This window comes from Oncorhynchus tshawytscha, linkage group LG07, assembly GCF_018296145.1.
Source record: "Oncorhynchus tshawytscha isolate Ot180627B linkage group LG07, Otsh_v2.0, whole genome shotgun sequence".
Taxonomy (NCBI): domain Eukaryota; kingdom Metazoa; phylum Chordata; class Actinopteri; order Salmoniformes; family Salmonidae; genus Oncorhynchus; species Oncorhynchus tshawytscha.
This window is the reverse complement of record NC_056435.1, coordinates 48,758,866-48,782,058: the sequence shown is the minus strand read 5'-3', so window position 1 is coordinate 48,782,058 and position 23,193 is coordinate 48,758,866. Positions and strand designations below refer to the sequence as shown.

Here is a 23,193-nt window from a genome sequence, read left to right as displayed (position 1 = left end):
GGCACACCTGTTAATTGGAATGCATTCCAGGTAACTACTTCATGAAGCTGGTTGAGATAATGCCAAGAGTGTGCAAAGCTGTCACCAAGAATCTCAAATATAAAATATATTTTGATTTGTTTAACACTTTTTTTTGTTTACTACATGATTCCATATGTGTTATTTCATAGTGTTGTCTTCATGTCTTCACTATTATTCTACAATGTATAAAATAGTAAAAATAAAGAAAAACCCTGGAATGATTAGGTGTGTCCTATCACTTGACTGGTACTGTATGTTTACAAAAGACTATCTTATAGTATTAAAATTTGTCTGCTGCAATGTCAGTAAAAAGGTTGGAGGTGCTCTAGTGGTGCTTGACCCTGGAGTTTAAATATCAGAATAATGTCAGATTTAAGAGCATAGTTTCAGAGTTATAAGAGAGACAGTGGATACATCATCAGAGACAAGCCTCATCACTAGGCCAGGAAAAAAGTGGGTAAATGGAATTGGGTATGTAGTTTACTACAGGCCTACCAACTTTGAGTTAGATTCTAAAATGAACTCACAACTCTGCGTCATAGCACAGAGTACAGATTTTGAAATGATAACAAAGTGCATAGCAATTCCATACCCATCTAGTCCACACTCACAAATGTACTTGGTAAATCATCTGTTTCTGGTCTGTATTGCATCATAACTCATCACTAGAGGGTGCTGTGAGACCAAACTAACAGGATGGATGAAGAGAATGACCATGAGAAATGGAATTGGAAGGATTGTGCTTGTAGGTAGCATGGTTGGTCTCAATTAGAATTTAAGGCAGTCAATCCAGGAAGTAAACAAAAATTACAATTGAATAATCTAAAAAAAAAAGTGAATTTAATTTTCAATGACTTCTCAAACTGAAAAGTAGAAGTTATTTATGTAAAAAAATATGTAAATGTATGGATTTTAAATTAAATCATTTCCTGAATTGACTGCCTTCAATTCGAATTTAGCCCAACCCTAGTAGGTAGTAGTGTTGTTGGTGAATTTATATGTGTCCCAAATGGCACCTTATTCCCTACATAGTGCACTACTTAGGGAATAGGGTGCCATGTGGTACGCAACCTTTGGCTTGTATCAGCCATTTAGTGTAAAGCACTTTGGGAAGTCATTCCTCCTCCATCCCTCGCTTTTCCTCCTTTTCTATCCCTCTCTTTTATTCTCATCTTGCTCTACTTTTCTTCCTCTCGATCCTCACCCTATGGCCCATATTGCAGACTGCAGGATAGGGTGGGCTGGACAGTGCCCTTTCATGCGTTGTCACAGATCAGGGTGCCCTCTGGGCTTGTGTGCGATGGGGTTGGTATGCCACGCTTGTCCACACACCAACAGTGGCCGCGATGCATGCCCCGAGACGACCGACACTGCCAGAGGGCACACACAGTGAGAAAGCATATTTGAGATGTGAATTGTTGTATAGGACACAACTACACAACTACACACACACACGTTACTGACCAGGCAAAGTCATAGTCTATCGAGCCCAGTTTACAACTCAAGATTGAGTTAGCCCACTGAGCTCCTGTTTAGGCAATATTATACTCATCATGCAAGCAAGCATGATTCGGTGAACCACCTCTGCTACAAATACCGTTTGCTTATAAACCTACCTGCTTCTTTCTGAAGAAACCATGCTTGTCACAGTTGGGCATATATATATCAGCACAGTCTGACTGGAAGACCAGGGGCTCCAGACCTTTAAGTACAGTGTTAAGCAGCCTACGGCATGGAGCCTAGAGAGAAGAGAGAAAGAGAGTTTCATTACTATTATTTTTTTTAAACTACCACATTGCTTGTTCTATTGTTGTTCCATTATATTGCTCAACACAATCCTCCTAACATCCATCTGTAAGTAAATACAAGGGATTTTACCTTCTCCAGGTCTTCACTGGGTGTTGGGTGTGTGGCTGGGAAAATACATGACAGCAGCTTTAGCATAGTGATGGATTACATTACCACAGTAACTGATTGATTACTGAGATGAATGCAGTGACAGAGACAAACCAGTAGCAAGAATTGCATATCATGTTCACAGATTGGCACAACAGGTTGTAGTGCAGGGCTCTCCAACCCTGTTCTTGGAGAGCTATCACCCTGAATTAGCAGAGTTACAACTGAGGTTGTATTGAAAACGTACAGGAGAGTAGCTTTCCAGGAACAGGGTTGGAGAGCCCTGTTGTAGAGTTAAAGTACTAGCTGCTACTGATTTGAGGTTAACATCACATCATTTTTTATTATTTAAGTGAAGATAATTTCCCATACCCAAAACAAATACATTTCTTGTGGAGTCTGAACAGATCTATTTTAAATACATTTGAAGTCTTATGGTTGAGTTTGGAGTCCTCATACTAAGATTTGGTCCTGCCTCCACAATGTAAACTACTGTCAATTGTGTGCTCTATTACATCCTAGCTGTACTTCTCTGAAGCTTACTTCTGATTCACTAATGTTCTACTTCCACAGTCCAATTATTATTATTATTATTATTAACTAGTATGACAGGCTATAACTAGGTCGTGTGAACTGTCTGCAGAGGCTAAATTTACCATTGCTTTTAGTTTACATAACCCCTCCTCCACCCCATCAGATACATGTAACTAAGTGGTGTCTCCCTCTCTGCTGTAGTAGATGCTTACCTGTGGGCTGGGGCCTCTCAGAAGGGCTGAGCCCACTGGCATTGCTGCAGACTCCCCTGCCCTGCAGCAGGGCCTGGAGGGGGCTGGGGTACCCCAGTGGTGGGGTGCAGCGGAGTCCACGGGCACAGCTCAGCGTGTAGACCCCACAGGGCTCCCCCAGGGCCAGGACAGTGGTGCTGAGCTGTCCAGACTGCTGCCTCTGTGTGGGGGCCCTGGCCACCTGGGAGCCCTTACTGAAGGGATTCCCTCCACTGAGAGGAGGCAGCCGAGAGGCTAGTGTCCATGGGCTGGAGAGCGCAAGCTGGAGGAACAGTAGGGTCAGAAGGTCAGGGTACAGAAGCATGTTTCCCGCAAGATACACGTTGTCAAACAACAACAAGTAAGTAATAGTCCAGGAGGTTCCTATTTGTTTCAATGCCAGGTAGGCTGTTGTCTGAGGTTTGTTCTTATTCAGCTCAGTTCCAGTTATGGGTTGGGAGATGCAAGGCAGAGTGGATAGGAATCCCATCCAACTATGACAGAGCGATAATGAAGCAGACAGACACCAGAGACAGCAGCTTTTAAAGAGCCAAAAGGTAGAGAGAGAGGGTGGGGGAAGGAAAGCGGGAGAGAGAAATATTAGTCTCCCCTCTCATTTTCAAATTGCTGAGCACACCCCCACTTCCCCTTGTCTCTGACACGCCTCTCCTTTACCAGGGCCAGCTGGTGAAATAGGGTTAGCCCTACCTAACCCCATCATGAATGTCCTACTTTTCCTGTTTCATATTCAGCATGATTGTTTTCCCACCAGTAATACATTTGATGTATGTGTTTTACGAGCAAGGATTACTGACCCATTTATTCAAATGACAAGGTGGGACAAGAGAACATTACTTTATAGAAAACATATTTGTGGGATTGAGTGTCACCTTCTGTGTAGGCCTATAGAAACTGAGAATAACCCTTGTAATCTGTGCTTTGATGGCTATTGTAGGATGAAGAAGCCTGATAATTAATCTGGACATTTTCCAACAGTAATCATGTTAAAGATTTAGATTTTGTTCATTTTATGACATATTGTTAGAACAATATACTCTACAAGTACATTAAACTTCCAGTGTGTGTTCTCTGCTAATTCTAAAAGTATGATCAATTTTATGAGCACCACCAACAGTGAATGGAAATTGATTCAAAAGGAACTCCTTCTGCTGGTGATTTGCTGAATGTGCAATCCTAATGGAGGTCTGTGATTAGTTAATGACCTATAATGTCAATTTTGGGGTATAAAATTGGTGATATCCTTCAAAGTACCAGAAAGCCTACGCTGGCATGGAGTCGCCCACATGATTATTTCTTCCATCACAGGAAACACATTCCTCTGTGTGTGTGTCATGATAATGGACTAGTGAATGACTTTGAGTGGGAAGACCACCACTAAAAAAATAACTTATTTAAAAAAATAAGTTTTTTAAAAAGAATGCTGTTTGATGCTAAAGCCAATCTGGCAACAAATATGTAAAGACAAAAACAATTTATGAACTCTATTTGGTTCACACATCTCACAATCGAAAATGTTCCAAGCAATGTGCCAGAATCTATGGATGATTTTACCTATGGAAACGCTCCCTTTCCACACCTAACTAGAAGTACCCCCCACAGAACTCAGAATTTCTCCTTACACATGCCTCTGTCCCATAATTAGTCATTTATTATTTTACTGTCACCTCAAATTCTCTATCTCACTCACTCATCCTCCATACCACACACAGTATAGGCTAATACAAATGTTCATGGTCAAGAGCCTAGTCAATTTTGATGATCATGCTCTTTGAAAAGTAAACTACCAACATGCCCACTACATGTTATCAGAACTTAGTACCACGGAAATATTCTTTCCCCTGTCATATAGTCTACCCATAATATTAATTAAACAGCTACAATAAAGAGTAGTTTATTTAGATTGCTGATGCAAGAGCTCGAAATCTACCCGAACCGTACATTTTCTAGAAAGTAAATGATGTCATCAGAAGGCGCCATTTGAACTCTGCGGAATTTGTTTTGATGGAGCTCGACGTACTGGAAATGTGTAAACAAAAACGAATGCGGCCACTTGAAAGATAGTAGTCTAACGGCAAGGTGGGCAACTTTTTTTGTGTGTTTTATAAATAAATAAAAAGTTCCCGGACGTGTGAGACGATATGCTACGTACGGAACTATGTTCTTCCTGTGTGTGAAGTCGCTAAGTGCTTGATGTGGATAGCTAGCATCATAGCCAGCCAGCTAGCTATTTCCCAGTGGCGTTATTATTAGTCCAAACAGTTGCAAAACGTTTTGGTAAGTGCCTCCCCGTTGCGTTCCGTTTAAAAACGTTTTGCAACTGTATCGGCGGAATGAATACAGCCCTGCGGTTAAAACGTTAGCTATGCAGTTGGCAACTGTAGCTCGTTCATTTAGCTATGTGTCATGCATTGGTAGGTATATAGCTAGCTAGTGTATTAAGTAGGTATTAAACCGTACATTAAATATGTTATTATTAGACACCCTCACCCAAGCTTGCTACTTTTGCCGGGCATTTCATTTTCAGTTTGATTTTGATCCAACTGACCCAAACAATGCCGGCGCAACACACCGACCACCTCCGAGTCCATATTCCGTGCGTGGAGCCTGCTATTCATATGAAGCGGTCTCTGTAAAAAATGATATGAGCGTAAGGGATAAGCACCTCGTGGTTCATGTCTCTGTCCTCAGGTAAACGATGGACGAAATCAACCCCCAGTACCGCTTTATGAACTTGAGGCGGAGGATACGGGAGGTGCGGGCCGTGCGGTACCGCGAGCGGTTCAAGAGGATGATGAGGGATGGAGAAGTGCTCAGGTGGGTATGAAAACTGTCAGAATTACTTTTATTCGCCAAGTACATTTACACATACCCGGAATGCTGCTTGGTGAAGTGTAGTATGAGGCATGAGAGATAATGACACTCTAGCCAGCCCAGTGTTCCTCAACCCTGGTTCTGGGTAGTTACAATTTACCCAAATGGACAATTTACTCAAATTCCTGGTTCTGGGGACCCAACGGGTCAAGAACGTCAAATATGTGATGCATTCTGGGTAAATTGTGACTGACTGACTGATCTACAAATAATAATAATTAGTTATTACACAAGGTGATTTTTGCAGTCATGTCGAACAGCCGAGTAGTAACACAATTTATTCAAGCCCTTGGTGAGTTTAAAAAAAAAAGTTTTACATTTTATTTCACCTTTGTTTAACTAGGCAAGTCTGTTAAGAACAAATTCTTATTTACAATGACGGCCTACCCCGGCCAAACCTGGATGACGCCGGGCCAATTGTGCTCTGCCCTATGGGACTCCCAATCACAGCCAGATGTGATACAGCCTGGAATCGAACCAGGGACTATAGTGACGCCTCTTGCACTGAGATGCAGTGCCTAAGACCTCTGCGCCACTCGGGAGCCTTGCATGGCATGGTTCCCCGGCTGGGTGGAGATTTCTCCTTAGGACCAATGGAATGGTTGATAATGAGCAAACCACGCCACCTGAGGCAACAGGCCATGCAAAACGAATCACCTACTTGCACTGCTCGTGCTTTGAAATCCACAATTCAGAGGGGAGATTCGAAGGGTTGGGCTAGATGGTGATGGACTGAGAGATTAGCCAATTAAAATCATAGACTGCCATAGACTTCCAGTCAAGTCCAGATGCAGACAATTTCATTGATGGAAGCAACAATCTATCCGCAATATTAAAGCTGATCCACCCCCTTAAAAAAAAAAGTCTCGTCCTGAGGAGCTTGGAAACCAGACATCTCTAAAGAAAGAGAGCCGGCTGGTGAGCGAGATTAGTTTGTACTAGGACCTGTATTATCCCACTCTTGGTTAGCCACTATTGGCTTAAAAAGCCAAACATAACACATCTGCCAACTCATTTCCAGCAAGTGTCTGTCTGTCTGTGCGCACGTGTGTCTTTCACTATGTATGTAGCCAGTTAGCGATACTAATTATAACCGTCTTGTGGGTATACAGAAAGACTTTCCCCAAAAACCTTCTAAGTTAAATGTTAACTGCCATGTAGGTGTAACTGACATAACTATATCATGATTATTTGGATCAATTGGGTGGCCATTGTTTTGCAAACTGCCATGACATGTTGCAGTAGCAGGCCTAACAGCAGAAACATCTCTAGACCGACACATTACTCTCTTGCTAGATGTGCAATTAAAGAGGAATTACACTAAAATCAACAATGGTCTTCTGATTTGATTTAATCATGGACTCAGAACATTCACTATGAATAATTGTAATATTAAGAATAAAAACCAAAACAATCTCAAACCAGGAAAAATAAAACTGAGAACAGACAGAATTCAGGAAAATACCATAAACAATTTTATGTTTTAGCCCCCTTAACCATTATTTTACCAGGTATATTGACAGAAAACATGTCTCTTGTTCCGGGTGAAGAGTTGCAGGGTAGAGGAGCAGAGAAGTATGTGCCTAATTTGAAATCTATTAAAAAAAAACAGAGTAGCTCGCAACATGTTTCTTAAAAAAAAAAGTAGCTCTTCTCATGCTAGAAAAGGTTGGAGACCCCTGCTTTAGACTCATACTTTCTTTCACACTGTCCTCCTCCCATTGACTTGGCTGGCCTGTACCATCCACAAGTTAAATAACAACTGTATGTTGTGTAGCATATGCTTGTATGTTTGTTGAGTACATTTGCGAATGCGATACGATTAATGTAAACACATTTCTGAAATTCTGTTACAGTTACCAAGGGAACTCTGATGAAGTTGGCTGCTACGTGGCTCCAAGGCCGTTATCCAAAGGAAACTGCTACTTTGAGGTAGGATTCAATACAGAGTTAGTTACAGTGCCTTCAGGAAGTATTCACAGTCCTTGACTTTTTCCACATTTTGTTGTGTTTCAGCCTGAATTTAAAATGTATCACTAGCACAATACCCCATAATGCCAAAGTGGAATTATGTTTTTTTACATTTTTTTTTAACAAATTAATCAAAAATGAAACGCTAAAATGTCTGGTCAATAAGTATTCGACCCCTTTGTTATGGCAAGACACAATAAGTTACATGGACTGTCCAATAATAGTGTTTAACATGATTTTTGAATGACTACCTAATCTCAGTACCCCCCCACACATACAATTCTCTGTAAGGTCCCTCAGTTGAGCAGTGAATTTCAAACACAGATTCAACCACAAAGACCAGGTAGGTGTTCCAATGCTTTAAAAAAAGCAGACATTGAATATCCCTCTGAGCATGGTGATGTTATTAATTGCACCTTGGATGGTGTATCAATAAACCCAGTCACTACAAAGATACAAATAAACTAAAGTTAAAAAAATATTTTAAAAAGTAACACAATAAAATAACAATAATGAGGCTATTTACAGGGGGTACTGGTACCAAGTTAGTGTGCGAGGGTACAGGTTAGTTAAGGTAATTTGTACATGTTTGTAGGGGAGAAGTGACTATGTATAGATAAACAGCGAGTAGCAGCTGTTGTGTCTTGATTATCATTAATGTGATGACGATTGTTTTATCAAATTGATTAACTATGTTTAATTATTACGATGATTAAATTAATCCCGTAACAATGAACTAATTTGCAATCTTGGGGCACCATGGAAAAAGTTTATTTAACGAGTTACTGTTTTCTGAATTAACTCTTAAAGATATAAATATCTTTTACATTTCAGTCATTAATTAATTAATTGTTTACCTTCTATCAGTCTCATTCCGAATGTTGCAAACTCTTGGATATCTGCACGAACCCTAGTATAAATGATGAATCATCAATATACCAATTGGCTTAACTATTTATTTACTAACTAACTAAATAATCACACAGAAGTACACAAACATACACGTTATACATTGGTTACTAACATGATACAATGAAAAGTCCCTAGTGGACTAAACCGATACGACGGCTTGTTACACCAAATGAAAAGGGAGAGACAGGTAAGAAAGAGCAAGAGAAAAGACAAAGGACTCCACTATCATACACACAGCTGATAACTAGGCTCATGGAAATGGTAATACTTTACACATGAACAGCCGCTCATTCGAAAGGAATTGCAATGTACATATTTACATGTGTATGCCTTTGTCTCTCTGAAATCGCAGGTCCATCTGCTGGAGAGTCAGTCGACAGAAAGTCTCTTGTTTGTCCACCAGAGATCAAAGTATTTTGTAGTTGTAGCTTGTTCCCTTTGTTCTGGAAGTGTCTGTTATAATGGATAGGTCAGACATACCAATGGTCGTTTGATAGGGAAATGTTCTCCAGAGTAGATCTTTCAGAGTACCACCCGGTGGTCCTCGGTCGCGTTTACCAGACTAAAGTACTTAAACAGCTACAGACTGGATGTTCCTGTGTAGTTTTGTAGATTTCTTAACCATTCGTGACGTCCGGTTCAACACCGTCCGCATGCTTTCTAGTCTATAGCGTAGTAGCCATATCAATGTGGGGACTCCAGTCCCTGCGTTTTCTTGACTTGCAGAGATTTTCTCCTCCTCTGTTGAAACTTTCAGAGTTTCTAGCCATTATGTACCACTCAGCTCACGCTGCTTGTCTCGTTGGACTAATGTACATTTTGACGGAAGTAGGTTTTCTACACTTCTGGGAAAAGGGGGCGTTCCATAATGCCGGTGTCATGTCTGTGCTCACGTGGGCTTGGCCACTGACTTGGTTAAGACTTCATAAGTTAATGATTAATTTCAAGCAATTTTGAGATTATATTTTTTTTTCACCTTTTATTTAACCAGGTAGGCTAGTTGAGAACAAGTTCTCATTTGCAACTGCGACCTGGCCAAGATAGTGGCCAGTTCGACACATACAACAACAGAGTTACACATGGAATAAACAACATACAATCAATAATACAGTAGAACAAGTCTATATACAGCATGTGCAAATGAGGGAGGTAAGGAAATAAATAGGCCATGGTGGCGAAGTAATTACAATATAGCAATTAAACACTGGAATGGTAGAATGTGCAGAGGATGAATGTGCAAGTAGAGATACTGCGGTGCAAAGGAGCAAGATAAATAAATAAATACAGTATGGGGATGAGGTAGTTGGATGGGCTATTTGCAGATGGGCTATGTGCAGGTGCAGTGATATGTGAGCTGCTCTGACAGCTGGTGCTTAAAGCTAGTGAGGGAGATGTCTCCAGCTCCAGTGATTTTTGCAGTTCGTTCCAGTCATTGGCAGCAGAGAACTGGAAGGAGAGGCGGACAAAGGAAGAATTGGCTTTGGGGGTGACTAGCGAGATATACCTGCTGGTGCGCGTGCTATGGGTGGGTGCTGCTATAGTGACCAGTGAGCTGAGATAAGGTGGGGCTTTACCTAGCAGAGACTTGTAAATGACCTGGAGCCAGTGGGTTTGGCGACGAGTATGAAGCGAGGGCCAAACCCCTCTCCTGTACGAGAGCGTACAGGTCGCAGTGGTGGGTAGTATATGGGGCTTTGGTGACAAAACGGATAGCACTGTGATAGACTGCATCCAATTTGTTGAGTAGAGTGTTGGAGGATATTTTGTAAATGACATCGTCGAGGATCGGTAGGATGGTCAGTTTTACGAGGTTATGTTTGGCATAATGAGTGAAGGATGCTTTGTTGCGAACTAGGAAGCCGATTCTAGATTTAATTTTGGATTGGAGATGTTTAATATGAGTCTGGAAGGAGAGTTTACAGTCTAGCCAGACACCTAGGTATTTGTAGTTGTCCGCGTATTCTAAGTCGGAACCGTCCATAGTAGTGATGCTGGACGGGCAGGCGGGTGTGGGCAGCAATCGGTTGAAGAGCATGCATTTAGTTTTACTTGATTTAAGAGCAGTTGGAGGAAACGGAATATGAGTTGTATGGCATTGAAGCTCGTCAGAAGTATACAGAATGGTGTCGCCGCTCTTGCGGCTGGTGATTCTTTGATCCACCTCTACGCAGACATCATTGATGTATACAGAGAAGAGAGTCGGCCAGAGAATTGAACCCTGTGGCACCCCCATATAGACTGCCAGAAGCCCGGACAACAGGCCCTCCGATTTGACACACTGAACTCTGTCTGAGAAGTAGTTGGTGAACCAGGTGAGGCAATCATTTGAGATACCAAGGCTGTTGAGTCTGCCAATAAGAATGTTGTGATTGACAGAGTCAAAAGCCTTAGCATGGTCGATGAATACGGCAGCACAGTAATGTCTCTTATCGATGGCGGTTATGATATCGTTTAGGACCTTGAGCGTGGCTGAGGTGCACCCATGACCAGCTCTGAAACCAGATTGCATAGTGGAGAAGGTATGGTAGGATTCGAAATGGTCAGTAATCTGTTTGTTAACTTGGCTTTCGAAGACCTTAGGAAGGCAGGGTAGGATAGATATAGGTCTGTAGCAGTTTGGGTCTAGAGTGTCTCCCCCTTCGAAGAGGGGGATGACCGTGGCAGCTTTCCAATCTATGGGAATCTCAGACGATACGAAGAGAGGTTGAACAGGCTAGTTGCAACAATTTCGGCAGATAATGTTTAGAAAGAGAGGGTCCAGATTGTCTAGCCCGGCTGATTTGTAGGGGTCCAGATTTTGCAGCTCTTTCTGAACAGCAGCTATCTGGATTTGGTTGAAGGAGAAATGGGGAGGCTTGGGCGAGTTGCTGTGGAAGGTGGAGGGCTGTTGATCGGGGTAGGGGTAGCCAGGTGGAAAGCATGGCTAGCCGTAGAGAAATGCTTATTGAAATTCTCAATTATAGTGGATTTATCATTGGTGACAGTGTTTCCTAGTCTCAGTGCAGTGGGCAGCTGGGAGGAGGTGCTCTTATTCTCCATGGACTTTACAGTACAGGATGCAGATTTCTGTTTAAAAAAGCTAGCCTTAGCTTTCCTAACTGCCTGTGTATATTTGTTACCTAACTTCCCTGAAAGTTGCATATCACGGGGGCTATTCGATGCTAATGCAGAACGCCACAGGATGTTTTTGTGCTGGTCAAGGGCAGTCAGGTCTGGAGAGAACCAAGGGCTATATCTGTTCCTGGTTCTCATTTTTTTTAATGGGGCATGCTTTTTTACGATGGTGAGGAAGGCACTTTTAAAGAATAACCAGGCATCCTCTACTGACGGGATGAGGTCAATATCCTTCCAGGAAACCCGGGCCAGGTTGATTAGAAAGGCATGCTCGCTGAAGTGTTTTAGGGAGCGTTTGACAGTGATGAGGGGTGGTCATTTGACCGCAGACCCATTACGGATGCAGGCAATGAGGCAGTGATCGCTGAGATCTTGGTTGAAAACAGCAGATGAGTATTTGGAGGGCAAGTTGTTTAGGATGAGGGTGCCCGTGTTTACAGATTTGGAGTTGTACCTGGTGGGTTCATTGATAATTTGTGTGAAATTTAGGGCATCAAGCTTAGATTGTAGGATGGCCGGGGTGTTAAGCATGTCCCAGTTTAGGTCACCTAGCAGCACGAGCTCTGAAGATAGATGGGGGGCAATCAATTCACATTTTGTGTCCAGGGCACAGCTGGGTGCAGAGGGTGGTCTATAGCAAGCGGCAACGGTGAGAGACTTGTTTCTGGAAAGGTGGATTTTTACCAAAAGACCAGTAGGCATATGCTAGTAACAGTTGCTTGACGCTCAATTGCTGGTAAGCTTGCAAACAGTTAATACTTTTGATTACCAAACCATTTTTGGAGCTGCATATTTATTTATTGCAATCCTCTCTCCCTACAATTTAAACTTTGCACTGCACCCGATTCTTCTATAGATGTACGCTAGCTCACCCGACCTGTGTTGATTGACAGTTTGCTGATTCAACCAGACAGCAGAGTGCGTTTTCACTAGCATATTTCTTTTACAAGGACCGATGTTGCGGCTACTGTCTCTAGCTGCGTGGAGAGTAATCCCCAGACTCTGTGACATTACATTATAAAACATGGCCATACCATTTCAAGTCATCAGTCTCAATTCAAAGTCGAGTCTTGAGGCTCCAAGTCAAGTCTCAAGTTATTTCATTTTCTATTAAGTTGAGTTTCAAGTCATGTCACTCAAGTCCAAAATGTGCCTCTCTTGTGTTCCCACACGGTTTTACCCTGTTCTCAAACTGTTCCCTACTGTTGTATAGGCTAGTGTTTTGACAGTTCAAGTCGAGCATTGTAAGTCTGAGCCCATCGCCAGTCACACCCTGTAGATTAACTGCTGTCTATGCTCAGAGAACTGCACAGTTGCTAAATTTAGCTGACACATTTGATTAAAAATAGTTTGCAGACCAATCCAAAGCGTGTTATTTTTGGATCCTTTCTTTTTTAACAAATGATCTGACAAATGGATCAAACATGGTAGTTTTTCCAGTGTAAAATAATTCAGTGTGTAACATAACTCCCCAGTTATTCACCAGTACCTTTTTTTAATAAGAGTCCCTCCAGGCTAAATCATGAAGGCAGCAGGCTCGTTAAAAATCATCCTGGGTTTTGGGAAAGCTCAGGAAAGGAGGACTTGGCTGTACATTTTGGGATAGGGAAAGGTCTGGTTCTGGTATGTAGTGTTGGCTTCCTGAGCCTACTGTATGCTATGCCAGGGCAGTGAGTGGTTATGGAGGTAGAGTGATTTGTGAGGGAGTCCTGCTTGCGTCTGTTGGTCCAAAATGGCACCCGTCCCTATTCCCTTTAAAGTGTACTACTTTTGAGCAGGGCCTATAGGACTCTGGTCAATAGTAGTGCACTATATATGTTAACGGAATGCTATTTGGGTTGTACAGTATGACATTGGAGGACATAATGAGTGTCTGACTAAACGCACGCGCCTGCTTTAACTTTCATGGAAGGAAAACATTTCCCTCTTTTCAGGAATGAAGACCTTAAAGGGTAGGTAGCATAAACATAAACATGTAATATATATATATATATATATATATATATATTATATATATATATATATATATATATATATATATATATATATATATATATATATATATATATTTTTTGCATTAGAATATGCATTAAAAAGTCCCAAAGCAAAGTTACACCTCACTTTTTTTGTTATTACATCAAATTTATCCGAATGGCGAAGTCATGCTGGGAAAAAACATTTATGGGGTGTGACGTAATATGACAGAACACAACAAAAAAAGCCAGCAGATGTAAAGTAGAGAGAGCGGAGACATTCCGATTGACGGCTGAGTTAGATACCGAAGTGCGAAGGAGAGGCCTTCAGAGTGATAGGCCATTTCACTGGCCGAAGGAGAGTCAGCTAATCCAATAGCGATATAGTGAGGTAAATCCACATTTGAATTTACCCAAATTATCTCCACTGCTGACACCTGCGATGTACCGGTAGGCCAGTAGGAAATATCAGTTGTAGGTTTCACATTCATGCTTGACACTGCACCTGGTTTTAGTCATAATCTCATTCCGAATCCTGCCTTCCACTGGCTATACTAAGCAATCGAAGTCCTCCGAGGTGAAATGAGCATCGCATACAGTAGATGTGCGCACGGTTCCCATACTTCAATCCATTATTTTCAATCGGACAAACCGGTCCCACTTTGAAGCTAGAGTCTCGTTTTTGGGCCACAAATGAGTCGTAACCCTGTCATTGTGGGTATTACTGTACTATGTGGGTATTACCGTACTATGTGGGTATTACCGCACTAGCTATGAACGATGGAAAACTACTACAACGCTCAGTCGACAAATCAAATTTATTTATATAGCCCTTCGTACATCAGCTGATATCTCAAAGTGCTGTACAGAAACCCAGCCTAAAACCCCAAACAGCAAGCAATGCAGGTGTAGAAGCACGGTGGCTAGGAAAAACTGCCTAGAAAGGCCAAAACCTAGGAAGAAACCTAGAGAAGGAACCAGGCTATGAGGGGTGGCCAGTCCTCTTCTGGCTGTACCGGGTGGAGATTATAACAGAACACGGCCAAGATGTTTAAATGTTCATAAATGACCAGCATGGTCAAATAATAATAATCACAGTAGTTGTCGAGGGTGCAGCAAGTCAGAACCTCAGGAGTAAATGTCAGTTGGCTTTTCATAGCCTATCATTAAGAGTATCTCTACCACTCCTGCTGTCTCTAGAGAGTTGAAAACAGTAGGTCTGGGACAGGTAGCACATCTGGTGAACAGGTCAGGATTCCATAGCCGCAGGCAGAACAGTTGAAACTGGAGCAGCAGCACGGCCAGGTGGACTGGGGACCGCAAGGAGTCATCATGCCAGGTAGTCCTGGGGCATGGTCCTAGGGCTCAGGTCCTCCGAGAGAGAGAAAGAAAGAGAGAATTAGTGAGAGCATACTTAAATTCACACAGGACACCGAATGAGACAGGAGAAGTACTCCAGATATAACAAACTGACCCTAGCCCCCTGACACATAAACTACTGCAGCATAAATACTGGAGGCTGAGACAGGAAAGGTCAGGAGACACTGGCCCCATCCGATGATACCCCCGGACAGGGCCAAACAGGAAGGATATAACCCCACCCACTTTGCCAAAGCACAGCCCCCACACCACTAGAGGGATATCTTCAACCACCAACTTACCATCCTGAGACAAGGCAGAGTACAGCCCACAAAGATCTCCGCCACGGGCACAACCCAAGGGGGGCGCCAACCCAGACAGGAAGATCACATCAGTGACTCAATCCACTCAAGTGACGCACCCCTCCTAGGGACGGCATGAAAGAGCACCAGTAAGCCAGTGACTCAGCCCCTGTAATAGGGTTAGAGGCAGAGAATCCCAGTGGAGAGAGGGGAACCGGCCAGGCAGAGACAGCAAGGGCGGTTCGTTGCTCCAGAGCCTTTCCATTCACCTTCACACTCCTGGGCCAGACTACACTCAATCATATGACCCACTGAAGATATGAGTCTTCAGTAAAGACTTAAAGGTTGAGACCGAGTCTGCGTCTCTCACATGGGTAGGCAGACCATTCCATAAAAATGGAGCTCTATAGGAGAAAGCCCTGCCTCCAGCTGTTTGCTTAGAAATTCTAGGGACAATTAGGAGGCCTGCGTCTTGTGACCGTAGCGTACGTGTAGGTATGTATGGCAGGACCAAATCAGAGAGATAGGTAGGAGCAATCCCGTGTCATGCTTTGTAGGTTAGCAGTAAAACCTTGAAATCAGCTTGCCTTAACAGGAAGCCAGTGTAGGGAGGCTAGCACTGGAGTGATATGATACATTTTTTGGTTCTAGTCAGGATTCTAGCAGCCGTATTTAGCACTAACTGAAGTTTATGTAGTGCTTTATCCGGGAAGCCGGAAAGTAGAGCATTGCAGTAGTCTAACCTAGAAGTAACAAAAGCATGGATTAATTTTTCTGCATCATTTTTGGACAAAAAGTTTCTTATTTTTGCAATGTTACGTAGATGGAAAAAAGCTGTCCTTGAAACAGTCTTGATATGTTCGTCAGAAGAGAGATCAGGGTCCAGAGTAACGCCAAGGTCCTTCACAGTTTTATTTGAGACGACTGTACAACCATTAAGATTAATTGTCAAATGCAACAGAAGATCTCTTTGTTTCTTGGGACCTAGAACAAGCATCTCTGTTTTGTCTGGTAGACTACCACTATCAAACACACAGGAGAAGAGGAGATGCAATTTTCTGCATGTATTAATATGGTTTCTTCTTTGTGGATGTACATAGTAGCTCACAAGTGCCAACACTTGGTTTGGAATGTAATTACATGCTAGCATGGCTAGTAGCTAATGTTAGCAAGCTGGAACTAGCTATGTAGCACTATGATGTTGAGAAATAGTGCATTGTGGGTAGTTCTGAAGATATCTGGAAATAAGTTAATAAATATATAAAAACTCTAAAACATAACTATGTTTGTAGTTATAGTTAACCACATCTTGACTACAAATAAGTCTTTGACCACACTGTTACTTTGAGTAAAAAATTGCTTCCTATCCTTTTAAAAGTGAATAAAACACAGCCTTGTGTATGGAAAAGAGGACTGAAGCCATGTATTTTTTTTTTTTTTTACACATCCACTGAAATATTCCCATGTTTTCAAGACGATCATTGCCAAACCACTGATTTTATTAATAAATCATGTAACTGCAAGTTTAACTTAATTCGTGGTTCTTGTATTTTGTATCAAAGCTTTTGGTTTTTGAGGTTAAGACCATTTAGCAGTGGGCTGTTGGAAAGCACCCATCTCCAGCTCACCTGTGTACATCTCATTTGAAGTGTCTTTTACGTCCCAAATGGCACCTTATTCCCTTTTAAAGGGGCACTACTTTTGACCACGGCCCCATAGGTGCCATTTGGGACACAACCCACATTAGTCTAACTGAGGATTTAGGGAGCTCCAAATGGGATTCAGAACATGATACAATGACACAACATTGAGACAGACTGCTGCATATTCTCTCTCACACTCTGGAGACTGTGCTAGTGAGGTCATGGGGAAGGACTTAATGGTTTCCCCTTTTCTCTCTGGATCCATCAGTGCTCTGATTGCACTCCATCCACGCTTAGAGCCGCCCCCCCAGGGATGATGTCATAATTAATCGCCCTCGGTAGGAAAGTGTGTAGTCGCAGGTGCTCGTGAGCATCTGTCTGACTGACACCCCCACAGGGAATCGTGAATGAGGACTTTTTCCCCCCTCAGCATGTTAGGACGACTTGCTAATGCCTTTATGGTCATGTTATGGTTGAAGTGGTCTGTGATGTTTTCAGGTTTAGTTTCAGGTTATTCTAAAATGGAAAAAACAAACAATGACAAAGCAATAACAGGTTTTTAGAAATGTTTGCAAATGTATTAAAAATAAAAAACATAAATACACTCCAGAGTGACACAGCGGTCTAAGGAGCTGCATCTCAGTGCTTGAGGCGTCACTACAGACATCCTGGTTCAATTCCAGGTTGTATCACAACCAGCCGTGATTGGGAGACCCATAAGGCAGCGCAAAATTGGCCCAGGGTCATCCGAATTTGGCCAGTGTAGGCCGTCATTTTTTATATTAATTTGTTCTTAACTGACTTGCCTAGTTAAATAAGGTTACACATTTACATAAGTATTCAGACCCTTTGCTAACTGAGCAATCGGTGGAGAAGGGCCTTGGTCAGGTAGATGACCAAGAACCCAATAGTCACTCTGACAGAGCTCCAGAGTTCCTCTGTGGAGATGGGAGAGCCTTCCAGAAGGACAACCATCTCTGCAGCACTCCACCAATCAGGCCTTTATGGTAGAGTGGCCAGACGGAAGCCACTGCTCAATAAAAGGCACATGACAGCCTTCTTTGAGTTTGCCAAAAGGCACCTAAATGACTGACCATGAGAAAAAAAGATTATCTGGTCTGATGAAACCAAGATTGAACTCTTTGGCCTGAATGCCAAGCATGACGTCTAGGGCTATGGCAGTCATAACATTTTGTCAGCCGGTGATTGTCAAGTAAATAACTGTCAGGCTCACGGTAATTGACTGTTAATTAACATAAGCACATTTAGCATCTCCTGGCTTCCACACATAGTCTACAAGCCACTGATGCTAACCTTTGGAACATTTACATTTTAGAAAGTCTAATAAATCCATGTAATATAGCCGAACACATTCACAATAAACCCATCATTTTATTTTAGACATTTCTAAAGAAGCATGATTTGAAGAAAATGTAGACTATTTCTGAAGAACAGAATAGCATACTCCGAGTTGTCCTTATGTTGGGCCCTGATCTGAATATGCCAAATGGCTGTGGGCTACACTAGTTGATTTAGCAGACAAGATTTGCTTAGAATTCCGTGGCATTATTTTATAGTATGAAGCGTACAATTGAACAAAAGCTGAATAAAATGGAAAGGATATATTCTCCAAATGATTTGAGGGAGTGCGCACATGCGGCTATTCTGTGTTGAGCGGTTAACAAAAACAGGTCTTCCTATATGCTTAATTTAGAGTTATTAATGTAACTATAGTTGTTCTACAAACGTTGCGCTATGTTTTAATTTTTAATACATTGTAAGGCTGCATGATGTGTGTGGCCGTAATGCACCCTAAAATAATCCATGCCTTTTGCGGCCAGTGGCCTGTGCCCTTCTCCCGGAGTTCTACGTGCTCCATCATGTAATCGGGTCTTACTCACAGGCTACAAGTGAAGACCGATACATCGGGGACGCAACTGCGTGTGTCCTTATCCAATTCCGAGGTGCATATTGAAGATATTGGAAGTAATGTCTGCATTTACTTTTCGTCAGCCAACAAGATGAGTAGGCATAATGAACAGGAAAAGCACTAGTCTATGTCAATCTACTATCCCCCGTAGTATAAAAGTAGACTTATTCTGTGCAAGAAATAAATATTCCAAACATAGTCTAGGACATTTGTGGGATGTGATAGATCCCAATTAACACAACCACTGGCATAAAAACGTATTTTTCCAATGTGGCGAACGCAACAGATCAGAAAGTTTAGCTTAAAATGTTCATAAACTATTAGGCTATTTCTTCACATTATAAGCGCCGCAATGCTCGCATCGTAGTAGACTTTTATTTTTATTTCACCTTTTATTTAACCAGGTAGGCCAGTTGAGAAGTTCTCATTTACAACTGCGACCTGGCCAAGATAAAGCAAAGCAGTGTGACAAAAACAACAATACAGAGTTACACACAAACAAATGTACAGTCAATAACACAATATAATAAATCTATATACAGTGTGTCCACATGTAGACAAGTCGGGAGGTAAGGCAATAAATAGGCCATAGAGGTGAAATAATTACAATTGACCATTAACACTGGAGTGATATATGTGCAGATGATGATGTGCAAGTAGAGATACTGGGGTGCAAAAGAGCAAGAATATAAATAACAATATGGGGATGAGGTAGTTGGGTGTGCTATTTACAGATTGGCTTGAATGTTCCATTAGTGGAAAACACCATTATCAAAAGTGACTGCAAATGCAATTATGCATGTAATGCTTTTATCATAAAGGTGCATGTTTATGGTGAAAATGATCTTCCCCAAACTTGAAACTCACGCGCTGTTTATGTATGCCAGTTAGGCTCTTCACCCCTTGTAAAGCAGATTAATTTGCTTCGTTTTATGAAGTTATTTGGCCACTTTAGTTGTGATACAAATTAAAACATCTAGGCCCATGGGCTAGGCTAAATGAGGTGTGCGACTATGATTAGAAAAAGTCGCAAAAAAAGGCGTTATTTCTTATGCTGGACATCATTCACAAGTGATAATCTATAATTCACAAGTGATAGGCTAATATTGTCACCCATCAGACTATTCTTGATTTAATCTTGTCTTTACATATACTAGATAATATACAGTACCAGTCAAAAGTTTGGTACTGTTTTTTACATTGTCGAATAATAGCGGAGACGTCAAAACTATGAAATAACACACATGGAATCATGAGGTAACCCGAAAACGTGTTAAACAAATATAAATATATTTTAGATTTGAGATTCTTCAAAGTAGCCACCCTTTGCCTTGATGACGCTATATCCCATAACTGCCCAAAATTGAAAGCTCTATGACAACCCATGCTCGCAGACACACATGGGCTCTGGGATTTGCAACCATTTTCCTTTTTCTCTGACGAGCCTAAGGATATACGGCTCCCTCGGGAACAGGTGGAGAAAGAGAGTACGGAGACCTTTAGAGGAGTCGGAGGCGATCGAATAAACACCCACTCTCCTCAATTCTGCTAGCAAACATGCAATCTTTGGACAATAAAATGGACGAGTTATTGGGAAGATTAAACTACCAACAGGACATTAACAACTGTAACATCTTCTGCTTCACGGAGTCGTGGCTGAACGACGACAATATCAACATACAGCTGGCTGGTTATATGACGTACCAGCAGGATAGAACAGCGTCTGGTAAGACAAGGGGGGGTGGCCTATGTATTTTTGTAAACATCAGCTGGTGCACGATATCTAAGGAAGTCTCGAGCTATTGCTCGCCTGAGGTAGATAAGCTGTACACCACACTATCTACCTAGAGAGTTTTCATCTATATTCTTTGTAGTTGTTTATATACCACCACAGTCAGAGGCTGGCACTAAGATAGCATTGAATGAGCTGTATTCCGCCATAAGCAAACAAGAAAACGCTCGCCCAGAGGCGGCACTCCTAGTAGCCAGGGACTTAAATGCAGGGAAACTTAAATCGGTTTTACCAAATTTCTATCAGCATGTTAAATGTGCAACCAGAGGGGGAAAAAAACTCTGGAACACCTATACTCCACACACAGAGATGCATACAAAGCTCTCCCTCGCCCTCCATTTGGCAAATCTGACCATAATTCCATCCTCCTGATTCATGTTTACAAGCACAAATTTAAGCAGGAAGCACCAGTGACCTAGATCAATAAAAAAGTGGTCAGATGAAGCAGATGCTAGGCTACAGGCCCCCGTCCCCGCAGGAGGCCTTTTAGCTTTTGGTAGGCCATCATTGTAAATAAGAATTTGTTATTAACTGACTTGCCTAGATAAATACAGGACTGTTTTGCTAGCACAGACTGGAATATGTTCCGGGATTCCTCGATGGCATTGAGGAGTACACCACATCTGTCATTGGCTTCATCAATAAGTGCATCGACGACGTCGTCCCCACAGTGACCATACGTACATACCCCAACCAGAAGCCATGGATTACAGGCAGCATCCACACTGAGCTAAAGGCTAGAGCTGCTGCTTTCAAGGAGCGAGACTCTAACCCAGAAGCTTATAAGAAACGCCGCTATGCTCTCCAACATACCATCAAACAGGCAAAGCGTCAATACAGGACTAAGATTGAATCGTACTACACCGGCTCTGACGCTCATCGGATGTGGCAGCTGCCCAGTGACACGAGCCTTCCGGACGACCTAAACTTCTATGCTCGCTTCGAGGCAAATAACACTGAAACATGGATGAGAGCGCCAGCTGTTCTAGAAGACTGTGTGATCACGCTCTCTACAGCTGATGTGAGTAAGATCTTTAGACAGGTCAACATTCACAAGCCCGCAGGGCCAGACGGATTACCAGGATGTGTACTGCGAGCAAGCGCTGACCCAACTAGCAAGTGTCTTCCCTGACATTTTCAACCTCTCCCTGTCCGAGTCTGTAATACCAACATGTTTTAACCTCTTGAAGCTAGGGGGCACTATTTTTATGTTTGGAAAAATAACATTCCCAAAGTAAACGGCATATTTCTCAGGACCAGATGCTAGAATATGCATATAATTGACAGATTAGGATAGAAAACACTCTAAAGTTTCCAAAAACTGTCAAAATATTGTCTGTGAGTATAACAGAACTGATATTGCAGGCGAAACCCTGAGAAAAATCAAACCAGGAAGTGGCTTCTATTTTGAAAACTCAATGTTCCATAGCCTCCCATTGCTCCATTTAAAGGGATATCAACCAGATTCCTTTTCCTATCGCTTCCTCAAGGTGTCAACAGTCTTCAGACATATTTTCAGTCTTTAAAAAAAAAAATGAGCCAGAACGATAACATCGCGTCAAGTGATCACATGAGTTTTGCTCACGCAACAGAGTTTGGATAGATATTGCTTTTCCCTCTCCTACTGTGAAAGACATTTGCGGTTGATATTATCGATTATATTTTTTTAAAACAACCTGAGGATTGATTATAAAAACGTTTGACATGTTTCTGTGGACATTACGGATATTATTTGGAATTTGTCTGCGTTGTCGTGACCGCTCTTTCCTGTGGATTTCTGAACATAATGCGCCAAACAAATGGAGGTATTTTGGATATAAAAATAATCTTTATGGAACAAAAGGAACATTTGTTGTGTAACTGGGAGTCTCGTGAGTGAAAACATCCGAAGATCATTAATTTGATTGCTTTTCTGATATTCGTGACCAAGCTACCTGATGCTAAGTGTACTTAATGTTTTGTCATGCGATCGATAAACTCACACAAACGCTTGGATTGCTTTCGCTGTAAAGCATCATTTCAAAATCTGGAGGAAAAAGGGGGATGCTTGCAAGCCGAAGAACACCATCCCAATTGTGAAGCATGGGGGTGGCAGCATCATGTTGTAGGGGTGCTTTGCTGTGAAAAACTGAGTTTAAATGTATTTGGCTAAGGTGTAAGTAAACTTCCGACTTCAACTGTATATATGTTTTTACTATTGCTCGACTAAAGAGATCTTGGTCGACCAACAGCCTATCGGCCAAACAATCGACCATTCGACTAAATTGGGTCAACCATAATTTGTTCAATTGCAATTCTCCCCATCAGTTTACAAAAAAAGGCAAACTGATTGGCTGGCTGTAAGAGCTAGTAAATAGTTCTTTACTATTTTTAGGTAGTGGAACTACTTTAGCTTCCTTCCATGCCTGTGGACACACAAACTCATTTAGGCTTTGGTTAAAGACATTGTAATGTGTGCGCTGGGGGCCGGGAAGCAAGTTCAGGGAGTGCATAATTGATTAAACAAATGAACAAAACAAGAAACACAAACAACGCACAGACATGACACAGAAACAATGACGCCAGGGGAAGGAAAAAATAGGTGTGGCAATACAGTCTGCTTCCATTTTCAATAGTTCCCAATA

The 23,193-nt window shown here is 42.0% G+C and overlaps 2 protein-coding genes across 5 annotated transcripts in view; one reads left to right on the top strand and one right to left on the bottom strand.

Annotated features, from left to right (window-relative positions):
- Positions 1-217: 217 nt before the first annotated feature.
- Positions 218-3,167, bottom strand: LOC112255503 (insulin-like growth factor-binding protein 3). The gene is made up of 4 exons (XM_024428483.2): positions 2,664-3,167; positions 1,900-1,934; positions 1,638-1,760; positions 218-1,391 (listed from the first exon to the last, which is right to left on the bottom strand). The coding sequence occupies exons 1-4, from the start codon at positions 3,004-3,006 to the stop codon at positions 1,278-1,280; spliced, it is 615 nt and encodes a 204-aa protein (XP_024284251.1). The 5' UTR covers positions 3,007-3,167; the 3' UTR covers positions 218-1,277.
- A 1,482-nt stretch (positions 3,168-4,649) lies between these two features.
- Positions 4,650-23,193, top strand: part of LOC112254690 (SPRY domain-containing protein 3) — a 68,996-nt gene continuing 50,452 nt past the window's right edge. For all 4 annotated transcript variants that reach the window (XR_006083774.1, XM_042324558.1, XM_024427473.2 and 1 more), the window contains exons 1-3: positions 4,650-4,778; positions 5,391-5,516; positions 7,430-7,505. Coding sequence is in view for 3 of the 4 variants with exons in the window: in XM_024427473.2 (XP_024283241.1) it covers positions 5,398-5,516; positions 7,430-7,505 (195 nt within the window). In the remaining variant the exon portion in view is untranslated. The remainder of the gene's footprint in view (positions 4,779-5,390; positions 5,517-7,429; positions 7,506-23,193) is intronic.

What these genes read in the sequence shown, in the direction of transcription:
- LOC112255503 (XM_024428483.2), bottom strand. Translation starts at nt 3,006, where the DNA reads ATGCTTCTGTACCCTGACCTTCTGACCCTACTGTTCCTCCAGCTTGCG. An exon ending in TGAGAGGCCCCAGCCCACAG is followed by an intron (nt 1,935 to 2,663) that starts GTAAGCATCTAC and finishes GTATTTTCCCAG; the next exon opens with CCACACACCCAACACCCAGT. An exon ending in GTTTCTTCAGAAAGAAGCAG is followed by an intron (nt 1,392 to 1,637) that starts GTAGGTTTATAA and finishes GCCCTCTGGCAG; the next exon opens with TGTCGGTCGTCTCGGGGCAT.